Raw genomic sequence first — 18573 nt, 5'->3', positions numbered from 1 at the left:
CTGCCAGAGCAGTTGGTTTACTTCAATCTACTATTTTCCTTCATATCTGAGTAATATTCCATTTTGTGTTTGTACTAAATTTTCTCATATGTCCATTTGCTGATGGATGTCTGGTTTGACTCCATTCCCTAGCTCTTGTGAATAAAGCAGCAATGAACACAGATGTGCAAGTGTCTCTGTTATTGGGTGTAACATCCACTGAGTGTGTGTTCAGGTATAGGACATACGACAATTTTATTTCCAGATTTCTGAGAAACCTCCAGACCTATTTTCAAAATGGCTGCACTAGTTTGTACTCCACCAGCAGTGTATAAGAGTTTCCCCTCCAACATCCATGCCAGTATTTGTTAGTACTTGTATCCCTCATGATAGCCATCCTGACTGGGGACGACTAAGGAGGTTTAACACCATTTTAAAGTTTTTACTGGCCATTCTCTTTTGAGAAGTCTATGTTCAATTTTATAACCTATTTTAAAATCTGTTGTTCTTAATGCTTAATTTTTTTTATTAGAATATATGGTGGCTAATAATTTTTGTCAACCTGACACAAGCCAGGTCATCTGAGAGGAGGGCACCCCAACTGAGAAAATGCATCCATAAGACCGGGATATTGGCAAATCTATGGAACATTTTCTTAATTAGTGATTGTTGGGGGAGGGCCCAACTCACTATGGGCATTACCACCCACAGGCTGATGGTCTTGTGTTCTATAAGACAGCAGGTTGAGCAAGCCAGAAAGCAGCATTTCTCCATTGCCTCTGTATGAGCTCCTGCCTCCAGGTCCCTGCCCTGACTTTCTTTGATGATAAGCAGTGGCCATGATGTGGAAGTGTAAGTAGAATACACCATTTCAGTTTAATGGCTCCCATAATCTCACAGGAAGTGGGACTACTAGGAGGTGTGGCTTTGTTGGAGTAGGTGTGGCCTTGTTGGAGGAAGTGTGTCATTGTGGAGGTGGGATTTGAGGTTTCCTATGTTCAGGATGCCATCAGGGTTTCCGTTGACTTCCTGTTGCCTGCAAGCTTCAGCATCTGCCTCCACGCTGTCATGCTCCCCATCATGATAATAATGGACGGAACCTCTGAAACTGTAAGTGAGCCACCCCAATTAAATGGTTTCTTTATAAGAGTTGTCAAGGTCATGGCATCTCTCTAACTAAGGCACACAGCAACAGAAATTCCAACAAGACATACTAAAAGATGATAATCTTGACAGCGGCATTAAAAATCCTGTGGCAAAAATTGACATACTCTCATGTAAAAATAGTGGGGATGGAGGGAACATACCTCAGTATAAGAAAGGCTGTATATGATGAGCCTATAGCAAATATATGGAGTAGAAAAAACCTCAAGGCATTTCCACTAATATATGGGACAAGACATGGGTATCCACTCTTCCTATTTCTATCCAATTTAATACTTCAAGTCTTGGAACAGGAAGACAAGGGAAGGAAATAGAAAGAGTAAACAGTAAAAAAAAAATAAAAGTACCATTTTTCAGATGATATGATTCTATACACGAGACTCTACAGACTGTCAAAAGAACCTCTCAGGGCTGACGAGCACACTTGGAAAAGTGGTAGGATACGAATCAACATACAGAAGCAGTAGCTTTTCTATAAACTAATGACAAAACAGACAGAAAACAAGATCAGAAAACTGGAAACAGTCCAGTTCATAATAGCAACACACAGAAATAAATACAAATACCTAAGAACAAACATAATCAAGGAAACAAAAATCTATCTGCAATGAAAATTTTAAGACATCGAAGAAGGAAATTGAGGAAAATACTAGATGTTAGAGAGACACCCCATGCTCATGGGTCAGAAGAATTACTTCGTTATTACCATTCTACCAAAATGGTCTACAGAGTTAATGCAATTGCAGTACAAGTTCTAATGCTTATTCTTCACAGACATAGAATAAATACAAAAATTTATACAAGGTACAAAAGACCAAGAATAGCCAAAGGAATACTGTAGGCGGCAACAGCATCCCTGACTCTCTCTCTCTCTCTCTCTCTCTCTCTCTCTCTCTCTCTCTCTCTCTCTCTCTCTCTCTAATACACAGCATACTATTGACACAAAACAGACACATGGAGTACCAGCATTAGATTTGAGGACCCACATATATGTCCACACAACTACAGCTACCTGATTTTTTTTTTTCACAAAGATATCAAAAACACATAGTGGAGAAAAGAACATCTTCAGCAAATGATGCTGGAAAAACTGGATTTCAACATGCAGAAATGATAATTGATTCTTTCACCTTGCACAAAGCTCAGCCCTAAATGGATTGAGGGCTCAACATAAGACCCGATGTTCTGAAAGTGGTGGAGAAAAAGTAGAGAGTATGGTTGGACTCTAGTTACCATTAAGGATTTTCTGAGTAAGACTATGTAACACAGGAAACAAGACCAACAGTCAAAGTATCTTGAGATGATGGGATCTCATGAAACTAAAAGTCTTCTGAATAGCAAAATGATCTGTGAGTAGGCAACCTAGAGAATGGGTAAAAATCTTCCCCAGCTATTGACTATAGGTATTTGTTCCCGGCTACCCATACCCAAAATAACCACACAGAAACTGTATTAATTAAAACACTGCTTGGCTCATCACTCAAGTGTATTGCTAGTTATATATTATATCTTAAATTAACCCATTTCTATTATTTTATATTTTACCACGAGTCTTGTGGTTTACCAGTACCTGCGTGTGGGCGTCTTTCTCCTCTGGTGGCTACATGGTGTCTTATTGACTTTGCCTACTCTATCTCTACATCTGTCTGCTTGGAATTCCTGCCTTGTCCTATTCTGCTAAGCCACTGGCCAAAACAGCTTTATTCATTAACCAATAAAAGCAACACATATACAGAAGGACTTCCCACACCAATTGATGCAACAGAGGATTAGAGTATAGAACACACAAAATGCTTAAATATTGATGATGCAGTGTAACACCAGTTTTCTTTCTTTCATCGTGTAGCAAAGATTATATTTTGCTTGGTAAACAACAGTGTAAACAACTGTAGGCAGTGTCCTGTTATGTAGCCCAGGTTGGTCTTGAACTCACCATCCCCCTGCTTTATCCATCTGAGTGTTGGGATTACAGATGTACTTCACAGTGCCCAGCCATCTTCTATATTTTGGGGGTTTTGAGTTTATAATTTACAGTTAAGGTTGCGGTTAATTTATGCATGTATGCACGTAGTGAGGGATGAAAGCTGAAGTTTATGCCCCTTATACATGTCCTCAAGCATTCCATTTGTGAAAGATTTTCATCTCTCCTGTGGCACCTGCTGCTGCTTCTGGACTTGCTTCTGGTGATATCTGATTTGAGTCTTTTAAAAAATGACATAGCCATGTAATAAGTCATAAAGTCAGGTAAGTTGTCCTTCCTGTTTTGTCTTAAAATTATTGTGATTATTCCAAGTCCATCACATTTCCTTATAATTGAAATATGTATGTCTATTTTTTTTAAAAAAAATATTTGTATGCTTCTCAATGAAGATGGATAATGTCTATCTGGATTTTAGTTTGGATTGCATTAAATCAGACTAGTTTGGGGGAAATGAATTCTTATGACTGCTTTCTTCCTGTGTTCTCTGAACAATATTTTATTGCTTAATGTGAGAGTTCTGAATGCCTGTTATTAAATTTATTCCCAAGGATTGATGAGTACATTTGGGTGATATTCTAAACAGTTTTAATTTTTTTAAATTTTAATTCATTGCTAGACTATAACCAACTTTTATAGACTTATCTGCTGATTTCACCAATTAGCTGCCTTAGTTGATACGAGCTGCAATGTTCTAGTAGATTCTTGTTCCTCTGTCTGATTGGAGAGTGTATCCTAATGTGCTAATTTTTTTCTGTTGGTTTGATCAGAAATCAGTATTAATCTCTGTTAGCATCTTTTCTCCTTGTGTTGCACAGTTATTCTTTTCCCTCTTTGCTTGTGTTAATTTGCAGAATTACATTAGTTGACTTTAGTATCTTAAACTAATCTTGCATTTATTTGTAAGATACGTCTCATGTGAGCACAACATATGATTATCTAAGTACATATTTTATTCAGGATATTTTGTTACTGTGATCATATGGGATATTGGCACATAATTTCCTGTACCCGCGATGTCGTCAAAGAATGTCTGTGACCTGTGAAGAAGTCTCCAACAGTTAAATGCTTGTGAGTTTGATTTGTAGAATGTCCATAAAGACAACCAGCTGTAGCGGCATATGTGAGAGACAGAATTGACTGCATTCCCTGGACTTACTATCCTGCCGGCCTCCCCGCTTGATGAGATCCAGGCCTCAACAGAAAAGAAAAGAAATAAAACAAAGGAAGGGACAATCAGTTTGTCCTATGGCCTCCACATGTGCTCACCACTTTACACACACACATACACACACATGCCGTATGCATGAATAGGAACATGCACACACACCGGGGCTTGTGTTTGGGTTATTCTGACATTATATGATGGCTGGAAAATGCCTTTTCTGTCTCTCCTTCTGCATGAGTTGTGCAGAGGCAGACATTCCTTGGCACTCCATCGAACAAGTGCAGAACGAACATTTCAAGTGGGCGTCGTCGCAGTCAACTATCCATGGCATCATGACACAACTATGTAGTTTCTGATTGTAAGTTGCCCTCTAAACTGAGGGAAGAGTGTGTTAAAATCTCTCACTTAAAATTAAGACTTGTTATTTTTATCTTTCTGTGTGTGCTGAGTTCATGTGTCATGTCACACATATGGAAGCCAGAGAACAACTCGCAGAAATTGGTTCTCTCCTTCTCTCAAGTGGATTCTGGGGCTTGAACTCAGGTCATTTGGCTTGGTAGTAGACCCCTGTTATCTGCTGAGCCATCTCACTAGCCCCGGAACTTTTATTATTAATTTCTTTTTACAGTTTATTGCTGTGTTCCTCCTTTTTGAAGCCCCGTTAATAGATATGTGCACATCTTTATTTCCAATCTTCCTAATAAATTGGCCACTTTATCATGGTTAAACACACTGTATCTAACATAATACTTGTCTTGAAGGCATCATATTCTCTGATATGAATACTACATCAATAAATTCCTTCTGTTTATAGCTTGAAAATATATTTTTATATGCAACCTATCCATAGTTGCCTTTAAGATATGTCCCTTGTAAGTAGTTAATCTCACTCTCTAGTTTGGCAAGCACATGGGGCACATATTCGTTTGAATTGAGTGTATGGGCGTCACCTGATTTCACTGTCTAATTTTGTTTTTTATTTTCTCTTGGTTATATTTTTTCCCATCTAAAGTTTCTTTCATTGCTTAATGGATGCATTTATCACCCGTCTTCTGAACATTCGATTTTAACTCCTTTATTGAAATTTTAGCTATTCCTATGTGTAATTTACTCAGGGGATGGTTGCTCTAGGATCATATATGCTCATTTCCCCCCAGTCTCTGGTGAGTTATAGTCGTACTACTTCATAGCATGTGTGCTTGATAGTACTATGCAGTGTGCACCATGCGCTGGCATGCAATCTTACTGCCTTCTTTTTTTGTTTTCATACTTTATCAATCCCATGATGTAACACACTTGCTCTTAAGTCAGTTAATTTTTTTAAGAAAAACTAAAATTAAAAGTGTCTTTTCAACTATTTGTCCACTTATTTATCATTTCTATTGTCATTCATTTTTCTATCAGCTCTGAAATTCAATTCTTTTTTGTATTGTGTGTGTGCACACATGTGTGTGCATATGCATATATGTGTGTGTGTGTGTGTGTGTGTGTATGCTATAGCATGCATGTAGCAGTCAGTAGACAGCTTGTAAGAGTCACATCTCTCCCTTCCATATGGGTCTTGGGGATCAAACTCAGGTTGTTGAGAGCAGGTGTGTTTACCCATTAAGTAATTTGCCAACCCTCTTCTTCTTTCTTGCCTTTTTTTTTTTCAATCATTTTGCCTTCTATCTTCCTTTACCACTTCTTAAGCACAGGTCTCTTTAATTCTGTTTCTATTTTACATGAAACTTATTTTCCTGCTTGAAGAATATTGCCTGTGGATGTGGAATTCATGACTGGCCATCTCGTTCACATATGTCATTCTATTGTGTCTGGTTTCCATTGCTTCTGGGAAAATCAATTTATAGTACTGTTTGGCCGCACTTAATGTGTTTGTTTTTTATTGATCTAGTACTTATCAATCGTCTGTCTTCATTTTTTTTCTTTAGTTGACTACAATGCTGACTGTCTGATATTGATACTTGTGATCTCTGTGTGTGTTTGAGAGACCCCAAACCATTGTTTTTCAAATATTTGTCTTCCATATTTTTGCCTTTTATTTATTTGCTTTTGATCCCACAGAAACTAGTTTTGGGCTGTTTGGTGTTCTAGGGACTTGTTTACTCTCTTCGGATGTTTATATTCTGTATACTGCTTCTTTCTGCTGTGGTTCTTGAACTATTATCACTTCCCATCACCTGTAAAACCAATTCAGTTGCATTTCAAAATCATCGCAGGGACGGTTTTCAGTTTTAGGACATTTAGATATATTTTTTCTGGTTGTTCAGTTCTTTTACATTGAGTTTCACATTCTGCATATTCTTTGTGATCATTCCTCCCTCTGACATCCACTTCTGGGTTATCCTGGAGTTACTTCTACTGGCTCATTTTCCACCTTGACATGAGTACTTCCCTTGTTTCTCTGTGAGTCAGGTGATTTCTGGCTGTGCACTGGGCATTGTGGGTGAAATGGGAAGTCATTGGAATCTTTCATCTTTCTCGAGGGAGGGTTGCTTTTCTCCAATTGAGATGACAGCTGCTTCCTTTTGTCTCATGAAGAGTTAGTTTTATGTCTCATTAGTTTTATGTTTCCTTTTTACTCTTGGTCTCAATTCCAGGACCAACTCTCCAGAGTCTGGTGACAAGACTGAGGTAGTTGACAACTCCTATAACTTGACCTGATTTTAATTCTTACCTCAGTTTTCCTTGAAGCAGGCAGCTTCAGGCACACATGGCCACCTTTTCTAACCTTCTGTTTTAGGATTTCTCCCACAGACAAAAATACTTCAGGTTTTAGTTAAAGGTTAAGTTCACACGTAGATATTGGGGTTCATTTTCCATGGCTCCCTCCATTTTGGGAGCCTACCCTGCTTATTTCCAGCTGCTCTGATTGCCTTGAACTCTGTCTTCTGATCTCTCAAGTCACTAAGGCCTCTGACAAGAGTCCTAAAGCCCTGTGCCTCCCAGATGCCAGAGTACTTTCAGCAAGAAAATCTATAGCTATGTGTTTAAAACACCAAAGAAGCTTTCTTTAAATTAAAATCCAGTTTTTGCCTGCTTTTGCTCTGTGTTTACAACTAATTTGTTCAAATTTCTTTTTTTTTTGCCACAAACCTGCACTTGTATTTACTTTTTTATTTGTAGAAATCACCCTAGTGTTATCAGAACTGAAATAATGTTATAACTTGGTTTTAGTGCAGTGCTCTCTGTGTTGCTAAGTTTAGTGACAGATATTTGACTTGCCTCATTCCTATTTAACATTATGTGTTATTTCATTTCTTTGTTCCTATATGAAGGAGAATTGTGGAAGGTCTGGGGCTACAAAACAGGGGCGCACAGAACAGCCAGACCCTGACCTTCCCTTCTCAGTAACAAGCTGTTTGACTCTCAGAAGTAAGTCCATGCCTATAGGGTTCTACTCTGCAGAATCAAAGGCTTGAGGGCTATCAGCAGTTTTCAGTGCTTTCACATTTTTCCAGTGGAGAAAGAAATAGAAAAGAGAAACCGTATCTAAACAAAATAATCCTGAGTGTTCGGGAAACAGACCCCGACGTCCACAGAGCATCGGCCAGCACCCCAGCTTCCACAGAACTCTTGCATTTCTTTGAAGAACCCTTTGAAGATCTGGAAATCTTCAGTATTGGAAGGCTTATCAGCCCTTTCCTTGCATAAGTTCAGGAAACACTCTTAGAAAGGGGATTGAAGCACGATTAATAAAAACTCAGGAATTTGGGGTTCAACCTGAGGATCCAAAAAGCAAAACACCCAACCACTGGCTCTCACCTCAACCTCAGTCTGAAATGGCAATCCTGCCTCCCAGAATATCAGAATGAGACTGTGTCTGAGAGCTGTCTTGCCCTGTCTTATATTCCTCTCTAGGGCTGGGATTAAAGACATGCACCACTGATAATTAAAGACATGCATAACCCGATTTCTATGGCAACTAGTGCATGTCATTGTGGTTACCGGGATTAAAGGTGAGTGTTACCATAACTGGTCAGGTCTGGAAGGCTGACCAGTGTTACTGTTTTACTCTCGGATCTTGAGGCAGTCTGTATTTGTTAAAATACAACTGAAATGCCATTACAGGGGACCTGTCCCATAGGATTTGAGATTGTCCCGTCTCACCTCCCTTCTGCTTTTTTTATTTTAACCAGCGTCTTGCCTTCATTTCTGTCCTTTTCCACTCACTGGGAAGATATTCTCTGTGGGTCTTTGAGAAACTGTCTATCAAAGGGGTTTCCTGCAGTCGCAGTTACAGGTGGCACCAGGCACTGCTCCACACAGCCCACGCCCACCTGTCTCCGCTCCCAGCCGATAAGATGTGAGCAATACTTGCCTCCACCTAATTGCTCTTGTGTGGGTGGGAGGAATTAATAAGCTTGGAGCTGCAGTGATCTTTTACATTTTTTTCTCCATCTGTAAAATAGAGCAGACAAGCTTGAGAAACCCTTCTTTTGCATTGCCAGTTGGTAGGATTTTTTTTTCCTTCAAATTTTCTTTTCCCCTAAAGAAGCAACAAAATGAGCAGGTGTTGGACACTGCCCACTTCCAGACAGTGCTGCTAATTCCCACAGAGCACTCCACCTCCAGGCTTGGGAGAAAGGATTACACGGCAAGGTGAGAAACACAACCCACACGACCATTTTCATCTCTACTATCCTAGCCCTTGTTTCTTCTACTGTTTCCCTCCGAAACGCCTGATGGTTGACTTTCACATCAGACCCCGAGAGAAAACAGGCACATGTGTTCCTTTGCATGTCAATGAAATTCCATGTCAAGGGGCTTACACATAGGGCAATGCCATGATGGCATTGTTCATTGTTAATAACAATTAATGTCTGAGTATGCTCTGTGCCAAACATAGGCTAAGTGCAAATGCCTCGTTCATCTCCTTTAGTTCTCTCCATAACGTTCAGAAATAGGACATGTCAATATGCGGATACTGATGTTCCTGATGTGAAGACCGTAAATTTCTTAATGGAAGCTCTCAGGTTCAAATCTTGGCAGCTTCATTCATGCTCTTCTTGCACGTCCAACCTTAGCTGCTGCTGCATCCAGCCACTTGTGTTGTTCTGAACACTGTCTTGTCTCCCTCACCTGGAATATAAAAGCAGGATTTCTTTTGCTCCTCCTTAAACCAGAAACAAAAACGTATCGAAAATTAGAGTGGGGGCATTCTGTGTCTGCTGCAGTAGGGACTTGGCACTGATGGGTCACTGTCACGTAGACTCCCTGAATTGGTCAATTCATGAACTCTGGAAGTGTGAGAAGCCCTCGGTTGTAGCCTGGCAGTGCATAAAGAAGGCAAAGCTAAGTGGTCATGCATCCAAAGGATGGCGAAAGACTCTGCCTTCTCTTTCGTGGGGGGTGTTTACATGCTATTTCTAAAATTCCTTCCAAATGGGAGGTGTAAACACGTCCACCTCTCCTTCCAAGGTCCCAGAGACAAACCCAGGCACAACTAAAACAAATTTGCTCTGAGAATCAATGAGTTTTTTGGGCTTCTTCACAGAGCATAGGCGAGGGGTTGCTTGCAGGAGGTAGCTGCCATTTCTGAGAAGGCTGCCCTGGGAAGTCTTTGCCCAGCAGGGATGAGGGATTTCATACAATTGTGTATGTTGAGGCCTCTTCCCTAGTTCTTTTTCAACTATATTCTCTATCCCCTCCCCTAGGCTATGTGTGTGAACCCTCCCTGAGGCAGCTGCCACATGCGGTTAAGGCAGAATTTCATACTACTTGTTGGGTGTCTGGATACTCAGGCAAGAGCCCTGTGTCTCTTTATGTTCTCCCTGTTCCATGAGGGAAGCTCAACAGTTGTCAAACCCCATTGTAAGGATCTTTGGTGAGTAGGCTCAGCTGAACTCCCAAAGATGGAGGTAGTTTGGCTTAGAGGACAGTCCTCTGTGACCGCTGTCAAAACTCTGTCTGCATTCTGATTGAATGAGACAAACAAAACTTCAGTTGAAGATGAATACATAGCAAAGTAATTTATCTACACCCAAGATAATTATGGAGTATCTTTTTTTCCTGTCACATTGGCAGGCTAATTGTAAAGGAGTCAAGATTTTAGTAAAAAACCTACCCCTGTACTCTTTTTCAGACATCTATCTCGAAAGGAATTTGAACTTGAAATTCACGTGGTGCTCCACCAAATTCTGCCTTTCCTTTGAAATAAGTGTCATAATTTATCTGAGACTGATTTTTTGGAGACTAAATTAAATGAAACCCAGATCAGCTATTTAGTTGTTGACACAGTTTCATTTCAAGGCAGGTAAATGGATTATTCAAGTGGATAATAGCCAAAATTTGAATTTTGTGGAAAACCCATTAGGATGCGAGACTGGAGAGTTGTGTGGCCACACAGTTTACTGCAAGCACTGGAGAACTAGAATTGGTCCTGGCATGGGCTACCTATGGGCTAATGACTTTCCCTCTTTAAATGGGAAATAGATGCTCATAAGAGTCCTTTTCCAGTTCAAACAATATGATTTCATTTTCCTAGCAAGAATGCACAGTTTATATATAAGATGTAAGAAGATTGATTTTGATTTCCCCTTGAGAAAGTATTGCCTTTGGAGCAAGAATCTTGATTCCCTATTAAAACTGTTATTGACTGCCACTAAGCCTTAGGCCCTCACTGGCCAAATAGTCATGCTAACATTTAATGATGTCATTGGGTCATTGTGTAGACTAAATAAGTGAGCATCTGTCAAGTACAAGAGGAATGCTTTGATCCTTGTCTTAGTCAGAGTTCTGTTGCTGCAAAGAGGCACCATGATCACGACAATGCTTATGAAAGAAAACATTTAATTGGGGCTGGTTTACAATTCAAAGGGTTAGTCCATATTGTCACAATAAGAAGCATGATATCACACAGTCAGACATGGTGCCTGAGAGGAGCTGAAAGTTCTACATCTTAGCAGGCAGCAGGAAGAGAGAAAGACATTGGGCCTGGCTTGAACATTTGAAACTTCTAAGTCTATCCCCAGTGACACACTTCCTCCAACAAGGCCACATGTACTACAGCAAGGCCACACCTCCTAAAGGTGCCACTCCGTGGCGACCAAACAATCAAATCTATGAACCTATAGAGGCCCTTTCTATTCAACCACCACAACCCTGCTGGAGGCTGAGCATGGGATTGATGTGACACTTGACTGGTGTCACTGTCATTTCCCAGTGGCATTCAGGGGCAACTGCAGGTTTCCTTCTTAGATCAAGAATGCTCTGAGATCCCTGGGAAGTCAGGTTTAGAGCAGCAGGTGCAGTTATATTTAAATCAGATGCAGAGTGACAGGCCAGTTCTCCTGCTGCCTGCCCACACTCGTGTAGACCAGCTGCCCTTCTCACTGCTCTTCTCTTTCATCTAGGAAAGAGAGAACACAATTTTGGCAGATTTAAGGCTAAAAAAAGTAGTCTAGCCATGGCTCTATTTCCCGATGTGATGACATTTGATGGTATGTAAAATGCTTAGGAATAGGGGTTCTGTGTTCAAGTTCCAGTTTTGCTACTTTTTGCACTTTGTTTTCTTACATGACTTACTGTTTTCTGTCAATGTTTATCTGTTCAATGGGAATGATGATAGTCCATGATCAGTAAATGGAACATACCAGTTCCAAGAAGACTGAATGCTGAGGATATGGTAAATGTTAAGTTACTATATGGTTATTATATTGCTCTGTAGATTGTCAGCAACTCGCTTGGGAAAATGTAAAGGAATGTGTGTGCATATAGTTTAATTATCATTAGTAATTGTCTAGGTAGGGGAATATTCTACATTGGCATGTGTATATGAAATGAATGACTTGTGGCTATTTAAATTTTAAAAGCTGGCCTAAGTATACAAATGGAATTGCAGACTTGGGAACGGTGCTAATGCGTGTCTAAGTCAACCATCCTCCCCCGTACGTCCCCTTGGCTACCTCCTAGGCTCTTAGCTGTTGTTGCACTCTAAGATAGAGGGAGTTTAATTGTATCCCTGCTGATTTTTGGTCCTCTCCTTCATGTAGTGGTCCATACCATACCTGAATACTAAGCCCAATACCTGCAGGCATGAAGAGACTATTCATTGTTGGTTTTTTTGGTGGAATACTATCTGTAGACCTTATTGGAGCATTTAGGGAGAGGTATAGTTTCTCTGGACATTTTTGTGGTCCTAACATGGTGCTATAAGGAACCAGTAACACTGAGGTAAAATAAGAGCATTCTCACGTGTGAATCAGATGCTCCATGCAGAGCAGCGAGGAACAGATTGAACTTCGATGCCCTTAGTCAGCAGTGATGGACTTAGAGGAGTTGGATGCTTACAGAAACATGGGGGAAATAATGGAGACATTAAAAAAGATCCCAAACGAAGGACACAGAGCCTCAGGGATTAAGGGACTTAGCCACAGTAGCAGCTAACATAAGCCAGCATTGTAAGGACCTCCCTAACACCCATTACTCATAACTCTGCTCTCCAGGGCTCTAGGTCAGGCTGTGTTGACTCAAATATGGGTGTGTAGCCTTTATTGGTAGCAAATCTGCAGCCATTGTTGGACTTCTGTCTGACTTACCCTTTCCTTCCTTCTCCCCTGCTTCCCACCATCTTGTCTCTTCCATCCTCTCCTCTCCTTCCTTACTATCTATTCCAATATGGGGTAAAAGAAGGATGTTCTGATGATACACTATCTAGATAGAAAACTCAAAGATGAGTTACATTCTTAATAACTCTAGATGGGAGACTGGATATGAGCATTCAGTAACGAAGGGCAGTGCATGAAGGTGTGTGTGGGTGCTCAGACTTGGGGCAACACTAAGTATTCACCAAATGCTCAATATTTAACAAGCATTTGTACTTACCAGGTAACCGGCATTGTTTTACATAATAGGATGATATCGGTTAACAAGGGAAGTGATAGGCTTATTTTTGTAGATGTTCTAGAGGAGAAGAGAGGATGGAGATGAGGGCTAGTCAAGGGAGGATGATCAAGGAAGCTTTCAGAGTGAAAGGACAGCCCATCTGAGACCTGAATGGATAGGAACCAGCCTGCCTGGGAGGCAGAAGGAACAACAAAGGCAAAGGACTCAAAATCAGAAGCATTCTGGGTATGTTGGAGAGTGAGAGACTCCAAGTGTGCTGGTGGGAAAATGAACAAATAATCTAAATGGTGTCTCCTTAGCATGACTGTGATCAGAACGACCAAAGAGCAAGAAGGGGGGGGGGGGGGGACCTAGTTTGCAGTTGGCAAGACGGCTGACTGGTGAAGCCACTGGAGCAGACAGTTTGGAGGGTCCTACAGAAATGTAAAGGGGAGCTATGTATCACCTAGCAGCCCCTGTTCTGAGAGCTTCACAGGAAAGAAAAGCCATCTCATAAAGATATCTGCATCCCATGTCCATTATAGTGTAATGATATGGAAACAGCTGTGTATACATGTTTCTAAAAAGTGTATTTTTAGCCTGAAAATGGACTGGCTTTTCCATTTGGCACAATGTGAATGGACCCAGAAAATTTCAGACCAAGTGAAATAAGCTAGACATAGGGAGAAACTCATTGCATGATCCCACTTATGTAGAAAATAAAAATGGGAGTCCAGTGTATGAAAACAGAGGCATAATTAGGCTTTCCAGAGTTGTGTGGAGGAAGGTGGTTCAAAGGATGCAGCATAGAAGATACGAAGGCTAAAGCTTCTTGTGTTAAAAGCACAGCCTGAGGGTCCAGTCAATATGCTATATTGTACTGGAGATTTTTATTACATAAGTAGATTGTAGTCTCCTTTGTCACATATTATACAGGTAGGGATTTGAGAAAATAGGTCAGTTTTTCTCACTACAGCAAGGTTTTTTCTCATAGTATCTTGTAAACCTCAAATATACCCAGTGATATATATGCAGATATGTATTTGTCTACATGCATATACACATATTTGTACATATATATGGTATAGCTGCTCATGTACATGCCTGTGTGCTCATGTGGAGGCCTGAGGCTGATATCAGGTGTCTTATTATTCTCTGATATATATTTTAGCAGGACCTTTTACTGAACCTGGAGCTTATGAATTGGTTAACTCTCTTAACCAGCAAGCTCTAAGAATCTGCCTGTGCCCAGGCCAGCAGTGCTGAGGTTACAAGTGCATGCTGGCACACTCAGTTTTTCACATTGGTGCTGGGGATCCAGAGTTCGGTCCTCTTCATGCATGCATGGCAAACACATTAGCCACAGAGCTATCTCTCCAGCCCCAGTAAAATACATTAAAAGCAGTAATTCGGGTTGAGTTGAGAAATGTTTAGAACATTTGTGATTCAAACAAGGAGAAACCCATACACACAGTAATCTCTCTACAATGCAGGGAAGCCTCTGGAAAATCCTAGCTGCAAATATCTCTCCTCTGAAGGAGGGTGTGGCACTGTGTGGTTTAATAAATGCAACAAAGACAAAGTGCACCTTTTCCAAAGAACTGCATGTTGGGCAAATGTGCCTGTAGCAGCTCTGCTTTTCCTGTTATGGTTTTATGCGCCATCACCAACAGCAGGACCATTGGCAAGCACTATATCTCAGAATGGCCATTGTGACAATGATGGGCATCCTACTGTTTCCTCCCGGGTACCAGCCATCTCTCTCTACTTATTCTATGAGCTATCCCTTTAGCAGGGAGAGTTCTGTTTCAAGAGTGCTTTAAATCCTTTCTATCCAGTTTGAGCTTGTTCCACTCAGGCTAACCACCCACACTTTTTTCTCCTTTTCCTGGTTTGTCCGTCTCTGGGTTGGATCACAGGGCACACAAAAGACTCATGACTCTTGTTTATTTCCAGCTAACAGCTTTGGGGATGACGAGGAGCCGTCCACATCTTCTGAGAGCGATGAAGATGTGACCAAGCAGTTTGAGATCTCTGTGTCCCGATCCCAGAGTTTTCTGACAGGAGCACCTGAGAAGGGAAAGACAACAGAGTTGGAGCTGAAAACGAAATGCAACCATTTGCTGTCTGTCCACCGAGAAGACAGTGCTGAAGCGTCTGCTTGTGAAGGTATTCAATTCAGCTTGTTTCTCCCGCATCTACGCAAGGGCTGGCCAGTGGTGAGAATGCTGGTGGATAATTTATTTTATTTATTTTTTATTTTTTATTCTTTTTTAATTAAAATTTCCACCTGCTCCCCGTTTCCCATTTCCCTCCCCCTCCTCCCACATATTGCCCCCTCCCCCCACTCCCCTCCACCTATCCCCACCCCTCTTCTCCTCCCCCCACTCCATTCTCCCTCCCTCTCGATACTGAAGAGCAGTCCAAATTCCCTGCCCTGCGGGAAGACCAAGGACCTCCCACTTCTATCTAGGTCCAGGAAGGTGAGCATCCAAACAGGCTAAGCTCCCACAAAGCCAGTTCATGTATTAGGATCGAAACCTAGTGCCATTGTCCTTGGCTTCTCATCAGCCTTCATTGTCCGTCATGTTCAGAGAGTCCAGTTTCAACCCATGCTTATTCAGTCCCAGAGAAGAATCTGGGAAAGGCAGTTGATAAAAGGCTAGAGAAAATGGGCCCCATCCAGCTTCCTCTATGCCCACAGTGATCTGCATTCTCCAGTCTTCTTTCTTTCGTGGGGAGCTTGACAGCCACAGTGATGGGGACATCATAGTACATCTTCCATGTTAACTTGAGAAAGAGGAACTGAGAAACCGTAATTTAGAGACTTTGATTAGGCAATGAGACTAGGACAAGCAGAAAAAGAACAAAAGCTCAACTAGCCAACAGGACCCTGTTTGCAGGGCAGGAAAAGCTTGCTACTCATCATGCAGTTAGACTTATTGACACAGCTCAACAGGACCTATTTTAGCAAACCACAACATAAATGGCTACAGACCCTCTGCCCTCCCTCCCCGACTCTTTCCTGTTCCCTAGTGTTCCACTCTGCATTGCTTTCTTTCCACCAAGTAGGCAAATGTTGGCTAATGAAGTTAATAGTAGTTGATTCCCTGGGAGTAGCTTGTTTAATTCTAAAGCTAATGGCCCCATTTCCCAGAAGCCTGGGCGTCTCGGGTCTGATTTATATAACTGGCGAAGGCTCAGAGAATGGAGCCAGCCACCCAGCCTTACCTTCCTGGAATCCACGCTAACTTATCCTTGTCAGAACTAGTAATTCTGAATTTTTGACAGGTAGTGATAGAAAAGATAAAATTCTCTCTATTGGACAGAGGACAGAGTCTACCACATTGGATGAATTACTGTAAATTCTGAAGAAAATCCAAAGGGTTTTATAGAAATAGCTGCATGCTAAATTTGAGGCCATCAAGGCTGTGGGAAGATTAATGTTTGCATTGCTTATTTTTCCTGCCATTTCCTTTTATCCATCATCATGCCAGTGGAATTACTTAAAGAATAAATTTTTCTTTATAGTTCACCTCCTTTCTGTTTAGCTATTTTATTTTTTGCTTAGATTCAGTTTAATTGTAGACCATTTTTCCTGTTTAAAAGTGCATTAAAATGTTGGACAGCAAAAGTAAACGTTCAAAATCCAAATGAAATCTTTATTTGGAATGAGTTGCAGGTATCTTATCCTATGCTTTACACTGTTGCCAACGCATTCTTTCACTAAATCATTTATTCGTTGAGAATCTTATAAATGTATACAATAGATTTTGATCTCACACGCACCTTCAACTCCTATGCTCCAACAACTACACCAGCCTCATATCCTCTTTTTTTCCCTTTCAAACCAACTGAGCCCAACTAGTCCTGCACACATGAATGTGACCGTAAGGCCATTCATGGGAGCATGGGTAATCTTCAGTGTTTCAGTGAGCAATGACTCCCCTTCCCTCAGCGGCCATCACCTGCGGTAGCTCCTTAACTAGGAATGAAGCCTCTCCGACCCCTCCCCTATCCATGCTCCAATGTTGACTGGCTTGATCTTGTTCAGGTCTTGTGCAGGTAGCCTCTGATGCCAAGTGCCTGAGAACAGCGGCTATGGTATGGCCAGAAAATGGCATTTTACAGCACTCTTGCCTGTTATGTGCTGATTCCTTCTCCTGCATTTACTTCCCTCCCTCTTCCAGAGTCCCTTCTCCCCCAGATCCCCTATCAGGCCATTCCCCTTGACCTCCCTCCCATCTTCTTCTGTATTTACCTCCCTTCCTTTCCCTAACCCTCACTTTGCCCAATTTCCTGATTATGTCACTTGTGATATGCTATTCCCTTCTCTATTGCTTCCCTACATGCCATGTCCTGGCAGTGATCCCATGTTTCCTTCCTGCTTTTTGTGGTTATTACCATATAATAGTGTATAGTATACTACTATATACTTATATCTCAAGATTAGGAGTTAGGAGCCACCAATAAAAGAGAACATTCAGTGTTTGTCTCTTTGGGCCTAGGTTACCTCTCTCAATAGTATCTTTTCTAGTTTCGTCTATTTACCTAGAAAGTTCATGAGTTCTTTTTTCTTGTAACAGAAGGCTTGAATTCCAGGCAGAGTGTGAGCCTATAGCTTAATTGTTGACTTGTTGGGTGTGCCCTTTTGGTTTGTGTTGAGTAGTCACCTTAAAGCTAATTAAGAATAGCTGCTTAGGGCCGGGCGGTGGTGGCGCACGCCTTTAATCCCAGCACTTGGGAGGCAGAGGCAGGTGGATCTCTGAGTTCGAGACCAGCCTGGTCTACAAGAGCTAGTTCCAGGACAGGCTCCAAAACCACAGAGAAACACTGTCTCGAAAAACCAAAAAAAAAAAAAAAATAAATAAATAAAAAAAAGAATAGCTGCTTGTTATCAGCATCTCTAACTGCAGCCCGTGGGCTACATGTGGTTCAGGAGAGTTACAAATATACCCCAAATGCAAAATAATTAACTTATTTTAAAAATTATGAGGCATAAAAATATTCATAATACTACTGTGGGCTTTCTGAGTGTCAACTTTGTAGATGACAACAATGTTAAAAGCTTGAGTATACTCACTGAGATGTTTTATAAAAGATAGATATTGTGTTTTTTATATCACTAAAAACAACTCATGTCTCCGATGTCTGTAGCCAGTTTTGTTTGGGATGATGTACCAACCAGAGACATGGGAGTAGGAACACACACACACATGCAAGAGTTTACTTTCAAAAAATTAGCTGATCTGATCACACTGAGTAGACACATAAATCTCCAGCTTTGCCCTCCCTGGAGCAGGCTGTGAAGAAGTAGTTGCAGGCTCTCAGATATGAGCTGCACCTTCTCATTCTTAGATACAATTCTCCAGGGAAGCCTCAGTTCTCTTTCAATCTTTTAACTAACAGATTGTCTCCTGCTTCAATCACACCTGCAAAATAATGTCCCATCAATTCC

At 41.1% G+C, this 18573-nt stretch overlaps 1 protein-coding gene across 3 annotated transcripts in view; it reads left to right on the top strand.

Moving 5' to 3' along the window:
- Nucleotides 1–18573, top strand: part of Syt16 (synaptotagmin 16) — a 246924-nt gene that overhangs the window by 192587 nt on the left and 35764 nt on the right. For all 3 annotated transcript variants that reach the window (XM_057782915.1, XM_057782916.1, XM_057782914.1), the window contains one exon: nucleotides 15072–15284. In XM_057782915.1, the coding sequence (XP_057638898.1) occupies nucleotides 15072–15284 (213 nt within the window). The remainder of the gene's footprint in view (nucleotides 1–15071; nucleotides 15285–18573) is intronic.

This window comes from Chionomys nivalis, chromosome 10 (genome assembly GCF_950005125.1).
Source record: "Chionomys nivalis chromosome 10, mChiNiv1.1, whole genome shotgun sequence".
Lineage (NCBI taxonomy): Eukaryota > Metazoa > Chordata > Mammalia > Rodentia > Cricetidae > Chionomys > Chionomys nivalis.
Note: the sequence above shows the minus strand (reverse complement) of the source record. Positions and strands in the feature narration are given on the sequence as shown.